This window comes from Bombus impatiens, unplaced genomic scaffold (assembly GCF_000188095.3).
Source record: "Bombus impatiens unplaced genomic scaffold, BIMP_2.2 scf_1417, whole genome shotgun sequence".
Classification (NCBI taxonomy): Eukaryota; Metazoa; Arthropoda; class Insecta; order Hymenoptera; family Apidae; genus Bombus; species Bombus impatiens.
This window is the reverse complement of record NT_177836.1, coordinates 1-27,576: the sequence shown is the minus strand read 5'-3', so window position 1 is coordinate 27,576 and position 27,576 is coordinate 1. Positions and strand designations below refer to the sequence as shown.

Sequence of the window (27,576 nt, the reverse complement as noted above, 5' to 3'; positions counted from 1 at the left end):
CCCCCTCCTCTTGATCCCTCGCCATCGCCTCTCCTCCTCCCCATTTTGATAGAGGAGAAGGGGTTGGGTGGGGTTTGTGCGTAGTTTCGAGTCGCTCCACGAGCCACGAGGATGCTGGTCGTGAGCGAAAGATGATGATGCCCGAAGAGTATCCGCTATCGAAACGAAAGGAGCAAACAGACCGGAAGACACGGCCTCTATCTTCTCGCACTCACTCGATCGAACTAGCCTTAGAATCTAAAAAATGCGAATGAAAACTGAAGAAAATTCACAAGTCACAAGTTAACGAATTTCGTTGCATGGCCGGAAAGAGTTTTACGTGACTCGTAAGATCTTACTAAAAATATCACTACAATTGTGCAAGTAGCTCTGATAATTAATTAGCCACGTAGCTTGGATATTCTGATTCTAACCGATCCGTTTCGTCCATATTTGTAATCCACTGTATCGAGAAATCGGGAAGGAAACTGTCTTATATCTGTATCTCGATTAAACTAATTATAATTTAGAAAACAAGTCGTTATTACCAGAATACCAGAATGATTCGTGAAATTCACGAGTGTTCAAAGCTTAACACTATGTTACACTAGCGTCAGGTGTGTGTTAATTCCTAGTGCACGATATTGTGTATCTCTTTACTTATTTATTAGCTCTACCTTCCCACTTCAAATATTTTGGGATATTAAATTGTCCAACAGACACGACCTAAACCATACTTTATTAATTATTGACCTGAAAGTTACGCTACCAGCTATATCGAGGCACCAAGTATAAATTTCTCACCGCTTCTATTTTGCAGTTATTTTAACAGAAATTTGTCATTTTATTCACATTATGCAGTCAAATTCCATGTATGTAATATACACATATATTTCAAAATTCGCATCTTACGATATAAGATACCAAATAAAGTAAAATCTATCAGAATCTTCCAATAAACGTAACATCACATAGACGTCCTAAAACTTATGAACAACGCTATATGTTGGAAATTAGCCTGCTGTTACAGCGTTAAAGTCGACAAAGAGGCACGAAAGCTATAGTGAAAGGTGTGAGACTCACCACCATGCTGAGGACTGTGCTTGTAGCAATCTTGATGAGCCGAGGAGCCACTATTAGCCCCGAGGTGTGTACTGGAAGCAGGCGATGCGGTCGGATCGGTGTTGTTGGGGTTGGTACAGGCACCACTAACCGAATTCGCGGTGACGTTGTTGCCGACGTGATGCTTATTCCTCCTGTACGGCTCTGGTTCCCGTAGGTAGGGAGTGAACGGGCTTGGTGCGTCGGGGAAGGTCCCTCGTGCCAGTCCAGGAACTCGGGATAATGCGGGAACTCGCGCCAATCCAGGAATGTGTGTCTGCCCTGAAAGATAAATAACACGTTTCTCTCCAGTTCTACTCCAATTTTAGCATTTTATGCGTCAATGAATTTATTTATATCCTAAACGAAACCGAAGGCAACTTTAATCTTATTGCATTCTTTCAGTCTTTTTCGATCCAAACTTGCGAATTTTTCTAATTCTAAGATTAAAACATTTTGGGTTGGTGCATATAAAATGTTGTTTCCCAAAATCTGCTATAAGTCACATACATTCAATGTTAAGAAGATGTAATCTGAAAAATTACCATGAAGTTTCTGGAAATATAAATTTATGTACTATTTGTGAAATGTGAAAAGTTAAAACCATTTTCTGCTCTATTTCAAGTATTTGTTCTATTTCAAGTAGAAGGAAAACTGTAACAGCTACGTTCCAAGAAACTTTGGACCAGAGAACTGATCATTTTTATAAACTCACCATAACTAAACTAATTAGTAAACACTCATATGGTAATTTCCCCAATTAAAAATATAATGTTTGACGGAAATTACGTGCGATTAAATTTCCACTTGCAAAAACGACTGCGCATTTCACATGCATCAACGAGTATTTATGCAAATTCTTCCTTTTGAGTGAAACGAGAGAAAGGTTGAAATATAAGAATACGATGCCAATAGAATCAGGTACGATTAACAATTAATTGAATTAACAATTCAAAGTGTAAACATAAAGAGACTTGTAGAAGCGCGCAAAGACGCAAGGAAGATTGGATAATCTTGCTATCCAAAGCAGGGATGTTCAGCATCCTGGACGAAGAGGGACAAGGAAGACATATGTTTGTGCAATTAGTCCAATAGAGAGGGATAATTAAGAAATTCGAGTGGCTCGCGTCTCGATCGACTTCAATAGCATTCCTCGCACATTCCAACCACCGCCGGTGAATTGATGGAGCTCTGGCAGAGCCAAGTATCGCGTTGCCTGCATAGTATACACAGCGAACATGGCGATTCTCTATTGGGGCGGATCGCAATATGCACGCAGTCCGTGTGTATCGTTATACGGCGATGCACATTATGCGCCACGTGCATAGGCTCGAGTGCTTACGTAATCACTGAACAGGACATTCAGTGGCAAAATCACTAGGCTATATAACCTCTGGCATTTTATTCGCGAAATATCGATCGTTATAGGAAGCTCTGGATAATTTTTCTCCTTTACGTTTCCTTGAAAAAAGATCTTCCCGTTCCACTTTTCGCTCGAAGAGCACACGGTTGCAGAGGATCGGCGTCGATCGAGAGATGTAGAGCACGTTCCCCTTTCCTCTCGGAATCAGAAGAGGAAGCCCAGAATGGGAGCTCGCGAGGCGCAAATTGTTATTCCTCCAGTGAGAGAAGGAACGAAAAGGAAGACGAGAATAGTAGTTGAAAGAGGAAAGAAAACACGCTCGGCTGTGAGAGGAAGAGAGAAACTTCGGCCACGAGGGCGAACGACAAATAAAGTTCGACCGCAAACTGCACGAAATTGTCGGTGAGCCCAGATGGTCAGCTCCGGTGCGCCAACCGATGCCTACAAGATTATTCCTCGCTACCGACTACCACGATCACCGGGCCAGGAGAAACAAGGGAGCTCTGTGTTCAGCTCCTCGACCGGATCCCACGACTTCTCACGTACCGGACGCTCGTAATGCTCCAAACGTACCGGCCGACACTCTTTTTGGATGGCTCGCCGAGGTGTTTCCATTCAAGAGGAGCAAAGTAGAATGGGATGTAGCACGGCGGCGGATAATTCAGAATGGATCACGGATTGCGACGGAGGAGAGCAAGGCAGCGCGCTTTCGTCCTTTCTACGAGGCAGAGGTTTCAATTACACCTTTCGAGAGATTTTCCCTCTGAACTCTTCTCTAAGAGATTCTTTTCGATTTCTCGCTGTGTCTTCTAGTGTTTGATGTTTCTATTAAAAAGAAATAAGATCAGGAATATGATTATCGAATATATTACAGGAAAAAGTGTCTTGATACGACAAAATGTATTTGCTTAAGTTCTCATAACTACTTTCCTCGAGGTTCTTTTCCTACAATCTCTTTTGCTTTCTTCGATGTTTCCATTAAATAATGTTTCTATTAAAGAAGAATGAAGAGAAGAGCGTAACGATCGTAAAATATATCAAGAGCCAAAGAAGCGACTTGCTACGACAGTAAGTTTTATAAATATTAAATTTCCACAACTTTTCTTCGGATTTCTATGTCTGTCAACAATAGCGAAAAAAATGAAACGACTAGAATCAGGACCATGGAATATACTAAACAAGGACGAAAGAAGTGAGTTGATACACGAGTCACGGTATTTAATTAGTTTCACGCTTTTCACAACTACGTAAGGGGATCTAACACACCTGAACGAGGATTGTTCTTCGACCGATCCAACATCAGAGCACCAAGGATCTCTTCGAATGTTAGATCATCAAGGCTTGACTTCGCTATCGCGTCGTGCCTGTTCGGGATATCTGAAAACGTACCTGCTATCCGAATCTAGAAGCGGAAAGGCAGTTAATTACAATAAACAAGAACGATCGTGATATAACACCTTCACCGATTGCCCCTTCGCCTGTTCGTTGAACATGGTGAAGCAGAGAGACAGAGAGAGAGAGGGAGGGAGAGAGAACAATAATTCCAATCTCCGCAGCACGAGTGGTGGGCTTATCTAATCAAAGTGTGGCAGCCCCAGAGGACGGAAATAGCGCGGCTTTTTCCTCCTCTCTAATAACGGACCCCTCCCTCCGCTCGTCTTACGTCCTCCTTCACGTCGTGGTCTGCCAGCATTTCGAGAATTTTACACGAATCTTTCCTCTTTTTTCCTGTTTGCTTTCGTACAAAAATATTTTTCTCTCTATTTGCTAGATTTTCCTCCTTCGTAAAAATTTATCGCAGAAAAGGTCCTTTTCTTGGAAGGAACGATAAAGAAAATTCCTATTCCTCCATGGTATAGAAAACAGGTCAGTCTAGACTCTAGAGAAGTCGAATATTTCCTTTTTTTCCTTTTCATTCTTGTACGAAGATACTCTCTCTCCCTCTCTCTCTCTCTCTCTCTCTCTCTCTCTCTCTCTCTCTCTCTCTCTCTCTCTCTCTCTCTCTCTCTCTCTCTCTCTCTCTCTCTCTCTCTCTCTCTCTCTCTCTCTCTCTCTCTCTCTCTCTCTCTCTCTCTCTCTCTCTCTCTCTCTCTCTCTCTCTCTCTCTCTCTCTCTCTCTCTCTCTCTCTCTCTCTCTCTCTCTCTCTCTCTCTCTCTCTCTCTCTCTCTCTCTCTCTCTCTCTCTCTCTCTCTCTCTCTCTCTCTCTCTCTCTCTCTCTCTCTCTCTCTCTCTCTCTCTCTCTCTCTCTCTCTCTCTCTCTCTCTCTCTCTCTCTCCTTCTCTCTCTCTCTCTCTCTCTCTCTCTCTCTCTCTCTATTTGCTAGACTTTTCTGCTTCGTGACAATTTATGGTAAAAATATCCTTTTCTCAGAAAGAAGGACAAAGCAAGGTTCTGCTCTTCAATGATGCCAATCAGCTCGGAGCAGTCGAGCCCCGTTACTTAAAATAATTTCGTTATTTACCTGATCTGACAGTACTACGTACGATTTATATTTTCGTACTATCGAGCTTTATGATAAATTGACACAGCAATAATGTGAATATAAGAACCGATTTAGAAAGGAATTATTAGAAAAGATGCAAAACTTATCGAGTAGGACCTTGATGATTCGCGAATGAACACCAAAACACACCATTTATCGCTGATCCACTGGAGATAGGTATCATCAAACTGTTTCTAAGCTAACTGTACTTTAATGACGATTTTCACTTCTTTTTGTGCTTTAGAATTCTAATCTACTGTCAATGAATTGGTAGATACAAACAACGACGATACTTGGACGAATCGGTGGATACAAACAAGGAATTCATCGAGACAAGTGATCCAGTATCTCGATCTAAGGATTCTTTCCAATCATCCGGTAATGTCTTTCAATTGCAATCTCTCTATAGTTTCAATGGACGGCTACTGGGAGTAATATCGTTCGATAACGCGCGATTTCTCTCGATCTATCTGGATGAACCTGCTTCCGATTCGCTCTAAAATTCTCCATCTCCCCGAGACGTGCTTTTCCAATCCATGATCGTACCGATTTTGATATTTATAAGCTGTAATACACCGCTGCAACCACGTTTTAGTCTAGTTGTTTAAGAATTCAAATGGATTTTTTGATATTTTGAATCACGGTTGCAACACTTAAGCTTGGAACGAACGTGTATGGCTTTGGAAAGGGTTTTTTTACGAGGGCAAGGGAAAATGATTTCGAGAGAGACGAACGCGTCGTGTATTCCTGTCTAATCGAAATTCCAAACGCGGAGCAATTACTGGACAAGCAAATTCAATTTCAACCTTTGACTGACAGCGGCCGATCCATCGATATTGTTTTGCCGGGAACGTTTCGATGATTTTCGGCCACGGTGACGGCTACCCGGTAGCCACTTTGTTTCGTTCCCTTTTCTCCGGTCGTTCCACCCGATTCATGGCTACCTTTTCCATTCGTTTTCGTTTCCAGGCATGATCGAGAAATTGGTTGAACGTTTTCCACAGTCGAGGAGGAATCAGAATGAGAAACTAGTCTAATGATACTTTACATTGTCATCGACGTAAGTTCTCCTACCATCAGCCTGTATGGTATATCGATAGGAGAGTAATACAGCTGTAAGCATCGATACTCGAATAGAAATTGTTAGGGAAGATACGAAGGTTGTGTAACTAACGACTATTTGCTTTCCTTACTCCAGTTTTAGAAGAATTATTACTTTCAGAACGGAGCGATTGTTAGAATGAAGCTGTCACAGTTCGTCGTTCGTAGTTTCTTTGAAAATAACGTATACGTTAAGAAATTTCCTAGATAGAACGAGAGGAAATTTTTAATCTTCTCCTAAGGAAGTACGGTGGTAAAATTCTTGCCAACTTCCTTTCTCAAACGCGTTCCTAACGCGTTCAAACGGTTCTGGTCAGGCTGTCGCAGCCTTGGAAGTCCGTTAATCCGGTTACGTGTCGTTCCAGGCCACGGTAGCCGCGTTTGCAGTATTTACACGCGCTGACGGGCCGGCGAATTACAGAAATTGCACGATTACCAGCGAAACAGCCGGTCGAGGCGAGACGGGAAAAAGAGGGACCAAAGCCGAAAAACGGGGCGGGCAGGGGTGGTGATTTTCGATAACAAAAAGCTCACGATTATCCACGCAATAATGATAGCCGGCAGGTGTCTGCGGAGCGGCGCGCTTCGCATCGTTGCGAGGACAATGAAAGCGCCGGTTGTTTTGCCCGACGGCGCTCGTACGCTGGTTGTTACATAGATTGTCCCTGGTGCGTGCCAGGGCCAGGAGGAGCCACGCCATCGCTGCCCAAAACTCGTGTATGCAATATGTCGTGATGCGTGTCCTGTCTCGAAGCCGATTCCTTTCATCCGCCACGGAGTCCGACCGGCGATTGCCGTCTGGAATAGTTTTCACGCGTCGCGCGTCTGTCTATTCTCTGGATGATGCTATTCAAACAGTCGATTAAGCGCTTCAGCTGAGGAAGCTTGGATCTCTGAGAAGTAAAGAAGAGATTGATGGTTTCAGAATTGTCAAATTGTTTCTGTTTTGTCCAATCATCCACTTGGATCTGTAAAAGCTCCAGCAGAAATCGATGATCTTTAAGCAGGTATTTAATTTTTTTAGTCTTCGGTGGATGATTTCTGATATCGAAGCACTTTGTTTGCCATAAAAGTCGATTATCTTCTTAAACTGAAGAAGTTTGGATTTATAAAAACTAGAGAAAAAAGTTGACGGTCACTCGTATATTAAATTGTCTAATTGGTCTTAAAAATTAAACAGAGTATCTATGATAGAACCTATTTGAGAAATTAAGCTCGAATATCTACGTATAATTTACGTTTTTTGTTTCCATAAATGATTTTTTGATATTCCGTTGATTTCCATAGGTTACTCGTTAAAGCAACGAAAAAAAACATCAATTTGCTTGTTTTGACTTTTCCCGGCCGAAATACATGCGATCAAACATGTCGAGCGCGTACAGAGAACTGTCAGTTTTTATATATTAACAGATAAATAGTTGAAAATTCTATCCTGTCTTCGAATCTGACGAAAGTCAAATCCTAAATAACTTCGATTGTGAAAATTGTATGCCTCTACAGAAAATTTCACGAGTATTATAGATTTCGACGCTTAGTGCTATATCGATTGACCGGCAGAACGTGAGCGAGCTATAAAAACGTTAGAAAAATCAATCACGCTGGACCATTTCGAAAAACAACAGCGGTGAAAAAAAAATCTGCGAGACCGACGGGCACGCATCGTCCTACGCCTATCAATACTTTATACAACAAATGCGAAACGTCCGCAAAAAGCTGCCGTATTCGTGGTCGACTCCGCAGCGGCTATTAATCTGATATCGAAATAACAGGCATTTTTTTCTACGGATGGAAGCCTGAAATTGGTGGCACTCGCTTAAGCTGGAACAATCGTTCTGTATTTTTTGAATTTCTCTCTCTCTCTCTCTCTCTCTCTCTCTCTCTCTCTCTCTCCCTCCGCCCGTCGACGAGAGCATCATCGAAAAATATTTATGGAAATAAATTTACATTTTGTGGAACCATTATGTGAAACCGATAATGGATAATCAAAAACTGCTGAAGTTTGAATATTTCCAGATTCAACAAAATTATTTTCAAATAATTGCAGGAATAATCATTGTTTTCCTGCTTTTCACCGTTCCAGTTGTCTCCGTGGTTTCCGAATATTCAATATGTGTACGTTTCTCTGCTCTGCAGATGTCAAAGTGAGAGCAACGCATCAGGAACTTCTCAATTAATGTTCGCTCGATTAACGTAATTTTTTATACCTATAGAATATCTGCAAAGATTTCCCAGTAATTTTCTTCCTTTTTTTCAAACTTAAAGAGGCATATGATTTTCCTTTGGAGGATTTCATAGTGTTTCTTAAAACGTACCAATGTTCCCTGCATTCCCTCAAACTAAACAAAAATGCATCAACTCGTGAATTAATCTTCGCTCGATTAAGACAAGTTTCATAAAGGATATCTGGAAAAATGTCAAGCTAGCCCTTCTTCTTTCCAAATTCTAAAAAGGCTATGAATACAGCGTATTGAACGATGGTTTCAGTTATTTGTATATCAAGCCGGTATCGCAAATACGCATCATACGACACCGTTATTAAGCATGGTCAAGCATCGATAATTAACGGATATTTTTCGAGGTTTTCATAGTATATTACGGTAAGTGGATTACTTTTCACGCGGCAGTGTGCTGGTAAAAGCATTGTCTATGTAGTACAGCTTGGTGAATAGCTAACCCAAAACACGCATACGCGCGGTACGCACGTCGACCACTGCATCATCGCGCACCATCTGCTCGGTAATGACTTCCCATTACCGCGTATAGGGACTTTCGTTGAATTATCGGTACATTTTCAGGGAATCCACGGATAGTAGCAGCCGGTGGCCGCGGATAGATCTCGCGATCCACGGCCTACCAGAGAATGGAAAGTGTTTGATCTACTCACTCGTTTTGGAGCGCGGTTCTCTGGGTCCATCGACGGTCACCTTGATGGCTCTCGTATACGTAGCCACTTGGGGTGGTGTCGTTGATACAGTAATCGTGATGCTGAAACTTTTTCCTAAAACAGAAAAATCGAATATGATAAAAGAACGATATATATATGTACCTCCCTTAGTTAAAAATAAAGTATCAAGTTAAGTACTACTCCTTTGTAAAGATATATCGTTATTACATATGTAGCTAGGATCCTGTTCAGTTTTACAGGCTGTAGCTAAATATTTTAAATTGAACGGAGCAAAGTAAAGATGGCACAAGGAAAATAATAAAACCTCGGTTTCGAAATGGCAGACAGAACATTTTCAATACAAGAGAATGATTCTTTATATAAAAGAAACAATAAAATATCTGTTTAGAAGAGAAATTTATCACCAATCGAATTTCACAGTTAAAGAAATCTTATAGACAAGAAGATACTGAATGAATCTTTTTGTTAGAAGTTTGTTAGAAGCCTTGTTAGAAGAACAATTAATTATCGATCGAAATGTAAATTTACTGAAACGTTCGAATAATATTTCTTGTATTCTAACGAATTAAATTTTGTATAATATACATTCTGTAATAAGAAGTAATAACATTTCTAGTTAGAAGAGGAATTTATTACCTATCGAGTTGCAAACAAATTCGCGACAGACCTATATTCTGTGGTCAGTGGTGCCACGAGCGAATCTCGATCTAAATACTTTACGATTTCGTACCGCAATTACATCCACGTCCATTAGGTTTCGAGAGACCGCGAGTTTCTTAGAGCGCGCAGACTCTAAAGCGGGAGAGAAAAGGACGTTCCGGGGGTGGAGCACCAGTGTGCATATATCACCGACGAAGGTCTCGAAGTTGAAGGTCCGGTATATTAATTCCCTCTCCATAAACGTCCGTCGCGGAGATTGACTACACTTTCTTAAACGGCCCATCGCACGCTAATATGCATTTGGTAATTCGCTGCCTGTTCCAACGAAACAACCCCTTGTCTTTTTCGGATGCTAAAGTCAACTGGATTATAGCCATGGTTCTTCTCGAGTTACTTTGTGTCGGCACGGTCCACTTAAAAATAGATTGCCTTTATAGGAAGGAGGTGTTGATCGTCTTGTTGCAATTCAGTCTGGGATAAAAAATAAAGGTGATAAGAGAAGAATCCCATTATTGGTTCATTTTCCGATTTTAATATTACTTTTATGATTAAAAATATAAATTTTAATACGATAAACAGTGGCTCGCGAACGTATTTGAACAATTAATACAGCCAATGTTCACGTGTAATATCATGTATGTTATATAAAACATTTGGAAATTTCATTGATACTGGAACACGGATACATGAAACACGGCTGTCATGATCAAAGGTACCTGTAACTGTTGATAGCTTTCAATCTTTTGTTATTGATAAAAAATAAGGAGATAATTTTTAAGACATGTGATGGATCGACATACAACATACTGAAATTTAGAGTTACTCTCGCGTAAAAAATTAAGAACATGACTTAACATCAATGTTTTCCTTCCAAAGTTTCAAGAAAAGAATTCTGCGATCTGCCAAACCATCGACATCTAAATGGAACTGGAAGAAGATCTGGGCCATGAAATTCGACAAACACCCGAGAAAATACGAAGAAGGCCCTTCGTTTGTGTTAAAGAGAGGATATCTAACGTGTCGCGGACATATAGTCGTTTGTGTTGGCGTAAACGTCAACGATTTGTAATTGTCTCCCCTTGGTGCACCCTGGTCCACCTCGCTGTGTCTGTCAACATGATAACCGGCATCAAACACCCCCAACCCCGCCACCCCCGGGAGCTGCAACTGACTGCAGAGAGGCACGGCGTTATATCCTAGTTATAGCATGCCCTCTCCCCCGCGTGCAGCCGCTCACCCTCCACCCCTTTTGCCCCCATTGCAGCCCCTGAGCCCGCGATGCTGTCGCTCTCGCGCCCGTCATTGCATCCTTGTTATCGTCATCGTTTCGGTCCAGCGCAAAGTGGCTCGTTTCAGAACACCAAAAATCGCGCGTGTCGCGGTTCCTCTTTCTGGCTTTCGCTTTAAAATCGATTAGCCGCATCGATCGCATTCGCGCGCCGTTACGTCTGTCTTTTCGCTCTTACCGCGGCCTGCATGACAACGTTCGTCGTTGATGGATCGGACAGGAAATACAATTTTTTCGACGGTTGTAAATGTAGCAAATTTGTCTAGACAGTAAAGCGCTCGTTGTTATGCTGGACACTACAGAATGTTTCGACGATTTTCTATTCAAGGATACGCCTTGGGCTCGAAGAACGCCATTTAATTTCAATGTATAATTTACAAAATCCAGATGGTTGCAAAAGGATGCCATTATAAGAAAGTAAAAGAGGGTTGAATGTAAACGGGTGAAAAAAAAGCGTGAAAAGTATCGGAAGCTGACCGAAGCGATATCGTAAGCGACGATAGGAAGGGAATCCGCGCACGACACCCGAATGCCCCTTTCCCTCCATCGTCCGAGTCCATCGCATTTGGGGCTAATAATGCCGCACGGCCGATTTCCCCCACCGATGGCCGGACCTGCGGTTAATACTCGATGATGGGAACGGTCATCTGCAGAGACAGGACACCCAGGCTGTGCATTCGCGAACGACGGACGGACAGACCGACAGACAAAACCGGGCCACGCGTATGTGCCACCTATATAACGTGCACCACATCGCCGGTTATCCAGCGCGACTCCGGCTCGCTTCGATGTGTCGGTGCGTTTCCAACGGTGCCGAGGATGAGATGAACGCCATCCCAAACCGCCCACACAACCATCCGAAACCACTCGAAACCGTCCGTTAATACTCGTGGCACCGAGGTGGAGGGAGGGGGAAGGGAGAGCAGAGAGACGAGGTCTCTCTCGCGTAGGGCTAGGTAGCTACTCTCTCTCCAAGTGGGAGAGCCAGGAGCTGGGATGGAAAAGCGAAGGGTTCGGTGGAACGGGGACGAAGGTCCCGAGTCTCGCAACAGGATGTCTCTGCAATTGTCAAATAATTACTATCGGTGGTAATTTCAGCCGTGTCGATATAGACTGCGGTATATTACTAATTATAGGCACGGGGCTGCCTCGGTCCCGACGATGATGGAACGCCCGTTTCAACCTCTGTAGCCCCTCTCTTTGATCCGGCGCTACCAGCCACCTCTCTTTCCTTTCGTTTACGATCCTCTGAAGAAATATCGTGCCTTCACGGAAGGTGATAATTGCAAACATCTTACTAGTCTCTTGCTTCCTTTAACTCTTTCAACAACGTTGATCTTGTATATTTTATGTTTCTTTTAGATAAGATTTGTTGTAGTTACTTCGTTTTGTTGTTAGAATATATTATTAGTCGATCTAGTCTGACCAGACTACGGTGGTCACGTTTGATTCGGTTTGATGAATTCTTAATATTCATGTACGAGAAAATTTCAAGCTCGACGCTTCCGAATTTTCCGTCGAATTCCTTGGACGAATCGGCAATATCGAGAGGGGAGATCGGAGCGGTGCGGTAGGATTCAATCAAATTAATAAGTCGCGGAAACAAAACCTCGATGATAGGAGGGTAGGTAGACTGGCCGGTCGCGGCCGGTACGAGGGTGGTTTGGTCAATCGTCGAAATTGAGTATTACGGATTATCGAGGAGAGATAGTGAAAAAAAATACCAAAAACTAGACAAAGGGATCGAAGGATTCCGGCGAGGGACGTGTCCCTTTCGCTAATTGATTTCGGGGATAGCGTGTCCGGTGTCAGGAGGTGGATGGAACCTCGCTGACCCTGCACTTCATGATGAAATCGAATGAAACATAGATGATGCTATCGACGGGCGTACAGCTCGAGCGCGAGCAGTCCGGCTCGTTAATTCATAAATGCATCGTACGGTGCGTGGGGTGCAAAATGCATTTGTAGAACCCGATGAGTTTACCTGCTGGTCCGTAGATAATCGTCGCCCGATCTACGTACACGCGCGTCCCTGAAATCTGCGACTTAATCGGCGTAAAAACGGATTATTTAAAAAGCTACCGGACGATCAATTCATTCGACAATCATTTATTAAAAGCTCGGTTCCCGTGATACGTGTAACTTTGTTCGCGGCTGACACGATTTAATTTCCGCATTGAAGCTTAATCTATACCTTTTAAAGCAGTTTAACAACTGCGGTTTTCCAAACAGCGAATTAACTAACATAAAGTTCAAACGGTAAAGAAGATATTTAACATTTCTAATTAACTCTCAGACTATTCGTTTCTGCCTGCTTTAATCGAGGCGCTTTTCAAAAAAGGGATCCGAAGATAAAATTATTAACTGAGTAAATTGCGTTGAAAGCTTTAGTTTTACTTTTTTAATATTAACTACGCTTCGATTGATACAGTAACGCTTCTTAAGGAATTCTCTTCATGCTTACGAAATATGTATATAAAAATTTTATAATAAATCTACTATATGATTAGAAAATACATTCGACATCTAAAGTTATGTGCAAAAGTTTCTGGATAGATTATTCACTTTGTATAAATAAGATACTTAAAGGAATCTGAAATAATGTTAGGTGTAAAGGTCTGACAAGTAAAAGAAAACAGTACGGCAAATAAACGTTGTCATATAACTGTATAATATTAATTACAATCTTTCTTAATATTGCTTTTGAAATAGAAAGTTTTGCATCATAAACCAATACATCCGTTTTAGAAAGCCTTGCGATTAACTTTTGAGGCATATTAACTAAAGAAACTAAGTGTAAAGTAAATTAGTAATATAAATAAACTTAAAACTAAAAAATAAAGAAATTTATATTTGTGTTTTACAGAAACAAGGTAGGAACATTGATCGGATTTGCCTGATTTTCGAGACTTAGCCTCTTTCTCTCTGGCCGACGGACGATGATTTCTGATTAACGGCCAGTTGTTTCGGATGCTAGGTCGGGGCTACCGGCGGACATCGAGTAATGACTCTGGGGGCAGCGGGATGCGAGGGAACTCGCGGATGCGGAGGGTTTAAAAGCGAGAGACGAGTCAAGCGGGGTTGAGGCCAGTTGATGACGATGATGATTACAATAACCGTGCTTTTAGGGGGTTCGAAATCACGGTACATGCCTCTCTCGTGCAGATAATTTACTGGCTGCTTTTTCAACGACTTACAAAGCAAACTGCCACTGACGATGACACTCGAAACCTCAAAACTAACTCTCTCTATTGGCTCGTTTAATCAGTTGCTTCGAGCTTTGATCATTTATCTTCAATCATTGATCTATATTTTCAAATCTAACCGTTGTGTTTTTTTAATGTAGAATCTTAAAAAACGTTTGCATTTAGACATACATGATTTTAGTTTAGATATTTCAGGTATAACATTATAATGTCAGCAGTTTACATTTAGAGATACGAGATATTAATTTCATTTTTATATCACTATGAAATCTAATGGCGTGATAAAGGTTAGGTTATGTCTCATGTATGTATTTGAAAAAAAGGATGAGAACCGAGAGAACTGTTTAAGAGACTCACCCCTGCCGCTTCTCCCAACGAACCTCAAGTCATTGAACTTGGCGACTTGGTTCTTCATCAAGGTAGTGGAATTCCTTAGTTCGGCGCAACAGTTCTCATCGTTACCCGCTCGCACTGTCACTAGAGTTCCATCGACGACTTCGCCCAGGGCGACAACTTTGAACGCCACCGGAAGCGTCTTGTTGGACCGCCAGTGAGTTGGCAGTTGACTGCATAGAAAATACGGAGATCCTGCAAAAAATTATAAAAGCAATTAGTGTCTTTGCTGTAGAGACAGGTGGGATAGAATTGGTTCTGTTCCTTCAGATGCAATTAAATTTTTGTAACAAGCATTACTTTACGTACTTTTCTAATGAATATTCTAAATTAATATTTGGGAAAAATGATATTTTACAATTATATAAAGATTTTTACGTTCTTAAATTTAATTCATCTAACTCTATTCTCGGCCGCCATATTTAATTGTATACTTGTACAAACATTATTCTTGTCTTCTTCTAAAATATGATTAATATGACTAAGAATCTACGTAGAAACATTATAATTTTTTACTAACCTGATATTTCACCAACTGCATATAGAAAATTTTATAGAAAACTGCATATAGAAAACTCCGCTACATGTAACCGTAAAACAAAGACAAATTTGAATCTTCCGACTTCCCCCCGACTACTATAAATAAACAGACGCGATCGCAAACGGATTATTATAAACTGCGACCAAACGATTTTATACACGCCGTTTCGCGACTAGGACTTTGTACTGACAATGTTAAATACATTAACGATTTCACCTACTAGTAATCTCATCATTCAACCTCCTACACATTGGTGACCACCGACGACGAACACGCACCTTTCACCGAGTAAACTATAAAACTTGTACCGCAAAGGACTCAAAAGTGCAGAAAGAAAGGAACAACAGAAACCTTTATCCATATACTTTACAAACAAATCATTTAAATCTTCAAAAACACATTACATATTAATGTAAATGTAATGTAATGTAAACGAACCAGACAATTTTACTAACCTAGTAATCCTAGTTTACAAACAATATGAATATTCACATCCATCCATACATCCTCACAAACAAATTACTTCAGTCACTACAAATATACCGTAATAAATTTACAAAGTTTCCATAAACGATTAAAGACAGACTGATTTCAATGTTAGAAATATTACGAACCTGTTCGAACTAATTCGCCAGGATGTTCAGCCTGTGCCTCGCCGACGAGTCTCTCGGTCCACCACAGCTCGCCGACGGCGGCACCCTCGCTCATCTCGCCACCTCCTCCCCCGGCGTCGGCGTCGTCGGCCTGCTGGTACCTGGTGTTCACCCCCTGGAGAGGCGCCAGTGAGGGGCCGCACGGGCCGGCGCCTTCGTGGGATCCAACGGTGGCGTAATTCTCCCCGCAGCCCACGGAACCCACCGGTAGATGCATCCCATCGGCCAGTAGCCGCCCCTCGTCGCCCAAGCACGCACCCTCCGGGCAAGACGTCGTGACTTCACTTGCCTCCTCGATCTATACACTCCACCGGAGCCTGCTATCTACTTCCTGGCTGCTACCAGTAACTCCTCCTCCAGCAGCTGCTTCTCCACTTCTGGTCCACACGATGGATATCCAGGATACTTACCGACACATTCATCGTATCTTATAATACGTACGAAGTATTGTCGGCGTTCTCGAAATTTCTCCGAGTTCCATAACGACAGCTCCTAAACTTACTCGTTTCCCGCCAACGCCATGACAATATTTATCGAATAACAACGTAACACCTCCAATCAGAAACTGTTTCTCCCCTCTATTGCACTTTTAGTCCGCGAGGTGTCACTACAGAGATCGATGCACGATCTATCAAGGATTTGTTATTAAACTATACGATCACTTATTGATGACGTAACACGTTTTTACTCGGATTGGAGGCTCCTACAGGTTGCTGGACGCGAGGTACGCCGAGGTTTCCGAATCTCTGACACCAGTTGGTCTAATGACAGCTTAAATGAGAAGCTTTCACTTTTGTTTCGCGACAAAGATTCGATACTATGTGCAGACACGATTTTTGACGAGGCTCGTTTGTAGATTCGAGAAAACACAGTACATCGAAATAGAGGTTGGGAATGAAACACAATTACAGGAACGTCAGTCGCGGTCGACGGTGCGCGACGTAATGCCGGCGGCGCGGCTTCAGCCGCGTGTTCCGCGTAAGCGGCCCGGGACGGCCTAAGCCTTGCAATTCCAAAGCTCCCCACCGTCGACATCATCCTCCCGCCGCGCCTCCTCTCTTCCATATCCCCACTGTTAGATCGCCCGCCCTCTGATCGAGTGCACTCGTTTTCTGGCCAGTGTTCGCGTTTTCATATTTCTCGGCTTATTTATACGCAGTCTATTCTCTCACGCGAAGAGTTTTTCGCCAGTTTCCGGCGAATATGTTGCATTGTTCAATTACTGGGAAATTGTGTTAGTCATGGCAAATGATCATATCAATTAGTAATCGATTGCATTTGATCAAATGGTTTTAATGTACTCAGTATCTTAATATATCTCAAACTGTTAATTAGTTTCGTTATAGAAGTATGCGATTAGTGTTCGATTCTCTAGGAGCAAATGATTTACTTTCACTCGTTGCAAGATGACATGAATAATTCCAAATATAGTATGTATAGTAAGTATAGTATATGGAATAGTATATTCCAAGGTAAATTTAAAAACACCATCACTTTTTAATATATGTGCACATAACGTTATTCAACGTAATTGCTGAACGTAGTACGTGTATTTAATTTTGTATATTTAATCAAATTGAATAAGTGCGTGCAAATTAGGTTAAGTAGCGCCACGGGCTAAGGAACTAGGATTTCGATCTATAGGCCGTTCGATAGGAACTGCTTGCGATTATCGAAAGCGTCAGTGGCGTTGGCACAATTTAGTCAGCACAAGTAAGTGTTTCAAATTATAATTGTAGCTTTGAGAAAAGAATTACAGAAATCATTTAATATAAAAGAGTGCTGAATGTTATCACTGTGAGCTTTAGGTTAGCTCGAAATGAAGTTGAATCGTAAAGTGCACGTTAAGGTGGCGTTACAAAGTGATCATTCGTTTAACCTTTCGCATAAACCATTTAGGTATGATCATAGAATATTAAGCATTACTAGTATCCACGGTATTCACATTCAGTTTAACAATGCAATAATTAGGTTAGTTTGAAGTAAAGTTGAATCATAAAGAATTGAAAACAGTATCCATTCGTTCACTTTTAGGTTCCTTATAATGTGTAAAAATCCAGAGATACAGTATATTAATCAGCTGTACAGGAGAAAAGATACATTGAAGGCCATTTCGATATCGTGAAAGGTAAATCCAACCTGTTTCATGGCTACAGCGAATTTACGGAAAATCCCATGTGTCATCGTAGTTGCTATCTATAATTGTATCCATTTATAAATATATTTGCATATGCTAGTGAGCCCGATTTTGCAACTGATCAAAACTAGATTCGACCAATCATGTAGTACCAATATATATAAAACATATAGATGTCGTTGATGTAATATTTGACATGGTCGAACTAATTCATGCTAATTAGTCATTTCTCTACATAATCTTTTAGTTAGTTCTAATACCGATAAGGAGGAAGTATCATCAAAACTCCGTGTGTTATCATGTTCTTTTTCAAAGCGGGCCAAGCTTTCAGCACCCGCGATTTCGTAATCTTGCTGAATGGCGTTAAACGCTCATATCCTTTTCTGAAATAATTGATAGTCGAATAGTCGGGGATTCTAATAATTCCTAGTATATAACAGGATAATATTCGCATACACTATCAGGAAAGTTATTCAATTTTCTGGGAAGCGAGGGAAATTCAAATGTTTTTCATCATGGCTTGCTTTCCACTTAACCTTTATTCTGATGTTTCCAGATTAAACAGATCCCTATAAAACCTCATTGGCGAAAGGAAACGGAGTAATAGAGTACATATTTTGATGTTTATAAATTGGAGAATACATTAAAAACTGATGATAATTAATCATAGGAAAAAGTGGCTTTTCTAAGTTAGTGAGTTACATCTCTAATACCTATTTCAATATATCGTAGAATTGTATAAACCCCAAGTGACGAAAACGAACGGAATAATAAAAAAATCTTGATTTTTGTAGTTTGAAACTTGGACAAAAGTCGCTCATAGGGGTTGAAAAAAGTGACTTCTCCAGGTTACAAGATCCAAGTGGCAACCCAGTGTATCAGCAAGGCGTAACAAGTGTCTGTGTGACGTCACGCGGCTTTCTGGAGGCGGAGCCTGTGATCGCGGGAGCAGGTGGGGGTGGGACTCTCCCGCATCGTGGATCGTTTGCCCCACCCTCGGGATTTTGTTCCTTCGTACCACCGCCACCTTCAACCTCCTCCTTTTCTCCCCCGTCGTCTCTTTTACTCTCTTTTGAACTTTGTTCGGTGACCCCCCACCTGTCTCTACTCTACCAAGGTAGGAAGCTGTTACCTCTGATATCTATTGCAAGATTCAATCCACCAGGAACTTTGTAAAATTGTATCTTTGGTCAGGTATCTACCTTCTACACAGACGCCAAACATTATTACTAGACATATAAGTTGGCTGGTAATGATAATTGATAGGGTTTAGGTTTGGACGAGTTCTCTTCAGATATTCCTCCTTGCTTCAATTTGAAAATCACTGGTTTTTCTCCTAAATTGTTTAAAATCATGATAATAGTTTGATGATCTTTGTATATCTTGAAAATTCTTCAAAATTTCTAGTGAATTCTTTTTTTCTAGTAAATCCAAGTCTAGAAATTTAGATTCGTCATCCGTAGGTAGGTACCCCAATTTGAAAAGCAATGGTAGTTCTAGAATAATGTATCATAATAGATTACAGTAATAATTTGATAACTTTTACATATTTCGAAAATTCTTTACGATTCTATTATTACATCTTCTAAAGAAAATCAGCTATCAAATTACTATCTATGTGTCTTGTATATAGCTTTTACAGTTCAATGAAGTACTTAAATTTCTCCCATGTCGTTTCAACATCCTATAATCTGACCAATCCTTTTCAATTTCCAGTTGCAAGAACGCCGAACTGCCACAAAATACTCGAGTAAGCTGTAATCAAATAACCGTTGACCCTTTGAAGTTAACCGGTGAAGTCAAACGATCCAGCCCGACGACGCACCGATATTACTTGATACGTAACTTCGTCGAAGTTGGAAAGAATTTTCCCGGAATACATACGCGAAAAGATGGTGTAAGGCGCTTTAAAGGTCTCCGGTCGGCGTGTTCCCGCAACGCTACCGTTTATTGCACTGTGGTCTGCTAAAGTGCAATCGAGGAAGCAAAATGCGGTTTCACTCGTTCGTGCGGGGCTCGCAAGAATGTAATTAACCCCTCGGAAGTGGCACGGTGCTTCGACCCGTAGCCGATTTTACCTGCGTTTTCTTATCTCTCTGTCTTTAAAAGTGAGAAGCGCGGACAAGGGACACCTCGCCGATCGGTTTTGTCGGTTCACACCGATCTACCGCAAAAATCGGGTCTGCGTGTCGTGAAACCGCAATTACTTACGCGAAAGACGCCGGCCAGATCTATCACAGTTGTCACGTGTGTTTATGGTTGTTCGACTATGATGTAATCCCATTGTTTTTTACTTGATTTTTCTAATCTGTAAGTTGAGATTTTTTCTTTTAATTGGGTAGTTTGCTTCTTTTAATAAGAAAATGTATAAATAATGTGGTAATTCAATTCGTGGTTAGGAATGCTTAATAGATGGAATAGTTAGACATTGTTATTTGTCTTGTGAATTAATGACCAATTAAGATGAGATCTTTTGAAATAAATTTTCTTTGGTAGCATTGTGTTGTAGTTAGTAGATTTCTTTTAACAGAAAATTGTACGAATCGTGTGGTTATAGATATGTAAAAGATAGCGATTGTTACTTATCCTATGAATTAGTAATTAATTCGATTTTTTTAAATGAAATATAGGAATTGTGCGATATTTTCGAAGTAACGTCGGATTGTAAAGCTCGTTATGAGGTAAGCGAGATAACAGATTAATGGGCGGAGGGAAAGCAGAAACATTTTTTACGCTTTTTATCAGGATGGCGACATCGCTTGGAAACGATACCGGTGGCCAGCGCCACCGGAAGGGCTTCGTAAGACACACTTATCGACAACTCGATTCTCAGAAAATAGTGTCTCGTGAAAAGGGCTTTCCCCTGATAACTTTGGTAATCGAAGAATTCTTAATGCGATATGTTCGAACTCATTAATCATGTACATGTCGAAATAATCTTCCGAAGATTTGTCCACGAAAATTTGCTTCCTTTAACTATGGAATTTTGTTTCAATGGAAAATAGATAGAAAGAGATCGTAAGTAGAGGTTTCCTAAATTATTATGAAAGATAGTGAAGAGGATTTTATTAATATTGTGTAAAGATCTTTTTACGGGGTTAAATTTTGTCTGAGAAAAGGGATCGTACAACCGGACGTAAGTTAATCTGCCTTTTGCGTAAAAGCCGAGCTAATGAACTATAAATAAGGGAGGAATACTTACGGCAAGTGGACAGCCGCACTTACTGACCCTTCGTAATTAAAATCCCGCCCTAAATCAGGACTAGGGACGCGATTAGACGACCTCTCTTCCTCTCTTCTGTAAAACCCAAATCTGCGACCCTTAGCTCCTTCGACCCGTTCTCCCTTCGTTCTTACGTTCACGCACTCTCGGATCGTCTGAATAGGTACCATCGTTTGTTTTATTCCTAGGTGTTAGGCATATAGGTATATTTTATTCGATACATCTTTCATTTGGAGAATCTAATAAATTCAGCTTTAATTCTACTAGACTGGTTGATTTTACTTGTGTATTTACAACTATATTTTGGAGATTCTCATAAATACTAGTTAATTGAATACGTATATATATATACATATTTTAATCATTAAAACATAAAGTTCACAAAAAATCGATTAACATTGCTTGAAAAACTATCAGCCGTTGGAAATTTTATGAATAAACTGTTTCATCATAAAGCATATCTTAGATGCTCTAGATTGTTTGAGTTACAGATAACAAAATTAATAGAGGTAGCTTTCGCAGCTTCATTTAAGTAAGTTAGTAATTTGTTTATACCTCTGTAAAACCTTTTCGCAAGAGAAATATCCAATATCTTGAATTAGATTGTAGAAGTATTGAAAGAATATTCTAGTAACAATTTACAACAATGAATATTATGTTGGATATTATATTGTAAACTGGGCAACAGAAATTTCAATAAAAATCATTGACTTCGTTCTTTTTAAAGAACAGAAACCTAATAACAGATAGAACTTTGGAAATACATAATCGTTTTTACAAACTTTACGAAGAGGAGGAAGATACTGTTAATGTTGGATTTAATAAAGTTTAATATTATCGTGATCCGACAATAATTGTCTCATGGTACTGGCAAGTATTTCGATTAGATGAAACAAGCAAAAGTGGTAGGCCTTCGTGACTATGTGGAACAATTCATGCCGTTTCCGTTTCCGTCGATGCAATTCCGCTTCCGTTAATCCAATTGCAAAGCGTGCAGCTAATAATACTCGCTAGGGTGGCCACGCGATTATAGGAAGGGGATGCAGTCAAAGAATATAACAGGCCTATGAAAGAGGGTGGTCGATTTAGAAGGCAAATGACTGCATGATTATCATTATCGTAATATTTTTAATTCCACCGACAGCTGTTCTTTTTCATAGTTATCGTGTTCGTGATTCTCTTGCATATTACTTCACATAAAATTCTAAGAAGAATACGAAGAGTGTAAAATAAAGATATCTGTATCCTTGTAATAATGAATGTATGTATTATACCTACAATGGAAAATTTATTTCAATTTTCGAATTTTCCGCTTTAAATATCGTTACTCTTCTGGCATACATTCTCTTTTGCAGTATAATTAGTTCAAATTCGTGAGTCGATTTAAACGTAAATTGAACTAAATTTGATATTTGGAGGAAGGTAGTGAGAAGGTGGAAATTAAATAGACGAAGAGGAAATAACGCAAAGGGGAATGATAATTATAGGTATGACAAGCCGAAATCTCGACTTCTGCCGTATGAAACGAATGAGAGGATAGGACACACACACGTAGGTACTATTATCTCCCACCCTTGCACCCCTTCTGGCTAGCCATACTTTCCATGACCACCGACGTAGATATGTACATCCACCCTTGTATAGTCCGTTAATAAGCTTAATAAACCCCCTGTGCGACTACCTCTCTCTAGTGTCCACTGTATTCTAGATTCCGAGGATACAGGGATGGCTCTTGATTCTCGGTCTTCGGTAAATTGTGTTTGGTATTCCGACCATCCATCATATACAACAGCCTTACAGAAAGTACCTTCGAACCGAATTTTCATCAACAATTTTGCTTCATCTTGTTAAAAAGTAGAATCTATCTTATGGACACCTTTTGTAGTATATAGAAACATTTTCATCAACTGTTATATCTCATCTAGCGAATATATCTCATAAAGCGAACTTGCAAGAGTTTTTTGTTGAATTCCTTATATATGAATGGTTTTTTAACTTTTCTCTTATCTAGAAAATAGAAACTACTATTATTTTTTAATTTAAATATGTTCATCTCAAATCTCGGAAATGGAAAAGAATTGAATTCAAAGAAATGTTAAAAATTCCTCCTAAACTTTAAAATACAGGATAAGATGAGCTACAAATATGAATGCCATTATTTTTTTATTTCGATATCTTTATTATAAGCTCCACAGAATGGAAATAAGTTGGATTTAAGATTTGTTTAGACCTCCATAAGAAACTTATGAGTTTTAAACTAAAACTCGGGGTATATATGCTAGAAAATAGGATACTACTATTATTCTTCCATTTGGATATTCTCATTCTAAACTTCACGATGTGGAAACAAGTAGAATTTAAAAAACGTTAAAATTTTTCTATAAACTTCCTAAAGTGAAATATAGCTGATGAATGAAGATGCAAATATGTTATACCGAAGTATAGTAATTTAATCGTAGAAGACAGTACATGATGGAACTAGACCGTAGAAAATCGTTTGTGCTTCCCTGCGCTTACCAGAACGGCAGTGTAAGCCTGGTGCGGTCCAGCTTTGAGGAGGACATCAAAAGGATAACAATACAGATGTGAGACATACCCTGCGCTTCATCCTGTTTGGGGAAACGAGCTTTAAAGCATGAGCTTTACCACTCGTTTCGACGAAGGGATTGGAAAGCGTAAATTAAGAACATCGGACAGTGCATTAAACGAATTTGGCTTGACTTGGAACTGAATCGTATGCGTATTAAGTACAATCAGCATGTATTAACTAGATTTCGAGTTCATAAACAGTTCTTGTTTGGTATGAGGAAGGAATTAATGATTTGGAATATTCTTTAATATTCTCTAAAACGATTACACATATTTGTAGTATTTTAATACCGTTTAAAGTAAGAATTACAATTATTTGTTAATATAGACTGATTAGATTAGGATTGAAATTTGATCTAGACTTGTTATTTTGTTGAAGAGCTTCGATTTATTCGTTGCGTATCGACATGTTGAGATCAATGATAGTGTCGGATGGTATAGATGGTTCGTTTTTTATCAATTACGTCGATAATAAGAAGCGCAGCTTAGTGGGTAAATTGTACATATAAATTATCCGGAATTCAGAAAATCCTTATTAATAATGGTTAATAGGCCTTTCAAATAAATTTCACACCCAGTGTAGTTTTGTGATTTATATATATATATGATTCAAGAACTCTAACTGTTAATTTCTTAATATTTTTATATCATTTACAACGTTATCGATTTAATGTAAAATTATATCACAGTCTCAGCACTTCCAGTGATACGAATCACATCAAAGAATGCCAATAGTACAGATATAATGCAGAATAAACCTGTTACTTTATAGAATTTCGTGTTTTATGTTGTCAAATATTAATTTTGTAAGAAATCAGCTTTGCTATGCCCTCCACAATGGAACAGTGAGATTAGGCATTATATTTAACCCAACTACCAAAATTGGTAAAACCACTAGAAGTAAAGCAACAATATGTTAACACAATTTAATGATGTGGCATATTATTTCTTTATAAACGGATATCGAAATACAGGAAAACCCAAATAGGATCCAGGTACTGTTAAAATATGATACGGTCCTACACCAACATCGCCCTAGTGACAGCTGTACGAACTAAAATATGAAGTTACATTATTTTGCGCGTTGTCATATTGAAAATTGGAAGGAACTGGGAGCAGAGTCGAACAATTATGAATAATAACAGCAAGTATAATTAACATACGTATAATTGATGAAAGTTGCTAAATGAATGAAATATAAATAAAAGAATAATAAATATGTATATATAGGCTCTTCTGTATACATATGTATGTACAAGGTATAAGTTAATCACAGTTCCTTCGGCCCAGATATAATTTTATTTTGAATGAAAAATTATCTTTCTTCAGTTTTCTATCTACTAGTCAGTTTTTACGTGCATCTCAATCTAATATATTATTTTCTTTTTTTTCTTTTGAGACATAATATGTTTACTGCTGAAAAGATATCCTTGAACATAGGTTTTTCAGGAATTTGACGAATCCTATTCGTGCATACGCATCTAACTAGCTATCTAATTCCCCCACTCCTGCCAGCCGAAATTCGCGGGATAAATCGCGGTGCTGGAGTCAGTTAAGTATGGGCAATCAGAGAGATTAGACGTACATTTATTCGTGTCACTTCGCGACAAATATCTTTGGTACTTTCATAGACATTTTTCTACCAAGTTTAAATTCACGCTATCGTTATTTTTACTTAATTGTACATTTTTCTTTAATACTTCATTATAATCTATTATTTAGTTACCTTCTTTTCTTTTTACCGTTTTTTTTGGTTGCCCCATTTGCCGGTAGCTCGTCTAATGTGTTTTCGAAAGACAATTTGACTTTGATTATTGTTCCATTTACAAGTAATTTTCTCTTTTTATATATTTGTATTAATATTTTGTTCTTTTTTTGCGCAGGTTGCAATTGTTTGATTCCGAAGGAAGCTTGAAACTATTAGAGAGATGCTGCGAAATTCGAAAGGACGGGATGGAGGTCAAAAGGACGCCATGGTGATTAACGATAAATTTGATAACTTTTCGTTGAAATGAGGTAATATTTCATTTATTTTAAGGAAGGCAAACGTATTTATATGTTTGTTTCCCTTTTTTAGTTAAGTAATTGGTAATGTTTATTCACTATGCGATTAATTCCATTTATTATAAATATTTTGTGATATTAACATAATTAATATCTAATATAACAAATTCTAAATTTACGGTTAATTAAGAATACTAAGATGAAAAATGCAAGATTAAAGAAATTACTTTTTTCTTTCGAATATATTAAATTATGTTTCCGAAGAAATTGAAAAGATTATTTAACATAAATTTGACATAGATTTTCTCGATTTTGTTTCATTTGAGTAAGAAATTCAAATAACTTTTTCATTTTGTTTCATTATTCGTAAATTGTCTGTAATATAATATTGACTATTAATTTCGTCATCTTCAATAACTTCTATTACATTCGAGAAAGTACGCTATCAGAGACAAGTTTGGACAGGTTCTGCGCATCGCGTTTTTTTCATATTGCGCAGCTTTGTTTAACGGTCAGAAGAAGTCCGCCATGTTGCATTAGAAGAAAGTCACGTAATACATAAAATATTTGAAGCTGTAATGGCGGACATTCAATTTGAAAAATATTTTAAATAAATTAACGATATATTTTCTTTCGTATTCTTGGTATGATATTTCTATGTATATTTTCGTTCCTTGATATGATATATGATTCTACCTATTGTAAATAAATAATGATTAATTCGTAGTTCTAAGAGAGCAGTATTTTCGTAAACAAACACTCGACTCCCTATCCCTTACCTCTTATAAAGTTTTTCTTTCAGAATATTTTTGTAACCGCGCGCAATGCGGTTGGTAGAGTCAGTGCTTGCTGCGTTAAATCACATTTAATATTGACTTAGAACATAACAACTTTCATTAAATTTAATTGTAATAATCAGACGCGAAATTAGAGTCAGTGTGTCCGCCAATTGTCATTTGACTTAAACGGACGTGTTAATAGTCTATTACTCTTTTTTTTTTTGTTACACGTTCGTTTTCGGTAGTAGAGTCGCAGGTCTCGCAAGAGGATAAAGCCTTTCCTGGAGCTCAAGAATGTAAGTTTTTCGTACATTGCATTTTAATTTATTTATCGAACTAAAATGTTAAAATTTTGCTATTGAAGTACACAATAAAAATGTTTGGTATCGTTCAGAAATTCGTAGAGCCTCAATTTCTAAGTCTATCATTATTGTGTTAAAATTCCACTTTTTATATAATAATTAAACTTTATTAGAATTTCAAATCTTTTTATTATTAAAATTTCATGTTTGAATAGAGTTTTATTTTGCATTGTTTTAAATTTTCTAACAATCACAAGTACGTTTTCAAGAGCAACTTATAATATTTAACATGTTTTGTTACAGGTTTTTCATAACTTCCATCATTTTTCCTCTTCTTTGGGAAGGATGTAGTGGTGTTTCAAATTTATACATGTAAGAATCTTTGCACATTGTATTCTATTAATTTTATTCCCTATATTTCGCTGCAATTATTATTAATTAAAAACTAAAATCTAGTTTTAGATTTTTATATTAGAATTTTAATTTTTACTCTAATTATAGTTTATTAGAATTTTTATTTCTTTTGCTATTAAAGTTAAGTCTTCATAGAGTTTCATATTTTATTATGTTAAATTTTTTGATCAACCATCGCTGTATTTCTCAAAATAAATTATAATAATTCATATTTTGTTAAAGGTATGCCACTTCTTCCCCTTCTTCCAGTTGCCTGGAAAATACCTAGTGGTGTTTCAAAAGCCAAAAATGTAAGTAACTACTTATTTTGTATTTTATTTAAGTCGATTTTTTATATCTCATGATAATTATTATTAATTAAAAAATAAAATTTGATTGAAAATTTGGAAACTTGTAAATTTTTCATTCCTAAATTGAATATTATTAGAAAAAATATTTATTTAGTAGAAATTAGT

General features: G+C 38.7%; 1 protein-coding gene and 2 long non-coding RNA genes across 6 annotated transcripts in view; 2 read left to right on the top strand and 1 right to left on the bottom strand.

The window, feature by feature from the left end:
• Positions 1-16,739, bottom strand: part of LOC100745555 (protein lozenge) — a 38,467-nt gene extending 21,728 nt beyond the window's left edge. Inside the window, exons 1-6 of one of the 3 annotated variants that reach the window (XM_033323967.1) lie at positions 16,362-16,739; positions 15,635-16,280; positions 14,444-14,674; positions 8,912-9,025; positions 3,710-3,820; positions 1,063-1,362 (exon numbers count right to left, since the gene is read on the bottom strand). In XM_033323967.1, coding sequence (XP_033179858.1) covers positions 1,063-1,362; positions 3,710-3,820; positions 8,912-9,025; positions 14,444-14,674; positions 15,635-15,890 — 1,012 coding nt within the window. In that variant the 5' untranslated portion in view covers positions 15,891-16,280; positions 16,362-16,739. Of the gene's footprint in view, positions 1-1,062; positions 1,363-3,709; positions 3,821-8,911; positions 9,026-14,443; positions 14,675-15,634 lie in introns of all 3 variants that reach the window. The other 2 variants (XM_024371520.2, XM_003493947.4) reach the window with 2 other exon arrangements.
• A 984-nt stretch (positions 16,740-17,723) lies between these two features.
• Positions 17,724-20,275, top strand: LOC112213846. Its single transcript, XR_004462770.1, has 4 exons — positions 17,724-17,801; positions 18,367-18,503; positions 18,605-18,927; positions 19,527-20,275. It is a non-coding gene; the product is annotated as an uncharacterized LOC112213846 (long non-coding RNA).
• A 5,248-nt stretch (positions 20,276-25,523) lies between these two features.
• On the top strand, positions 25,524-27,479 carry LOC105681611. Of its 2 annotated transcripts, XR_004462769.1 has the most exons (4): positions 25,524-25,638; positions 26,651-26,701; positions 27,011-27,079; positions 27,344-27,479. It is a non-coding gene; the product is annotated as an uncharacterized LOC105681611 (long non-coding RNA). The 2 variants fall into 2 exon arrangements; XR_001102710.3 differs by lacking the exon at positions 25,524-25,638 and having other exon boundaries at positions 26,226-26,701.
• Positions 27,480-27,576: the final 97 nt, after the last annotated feature.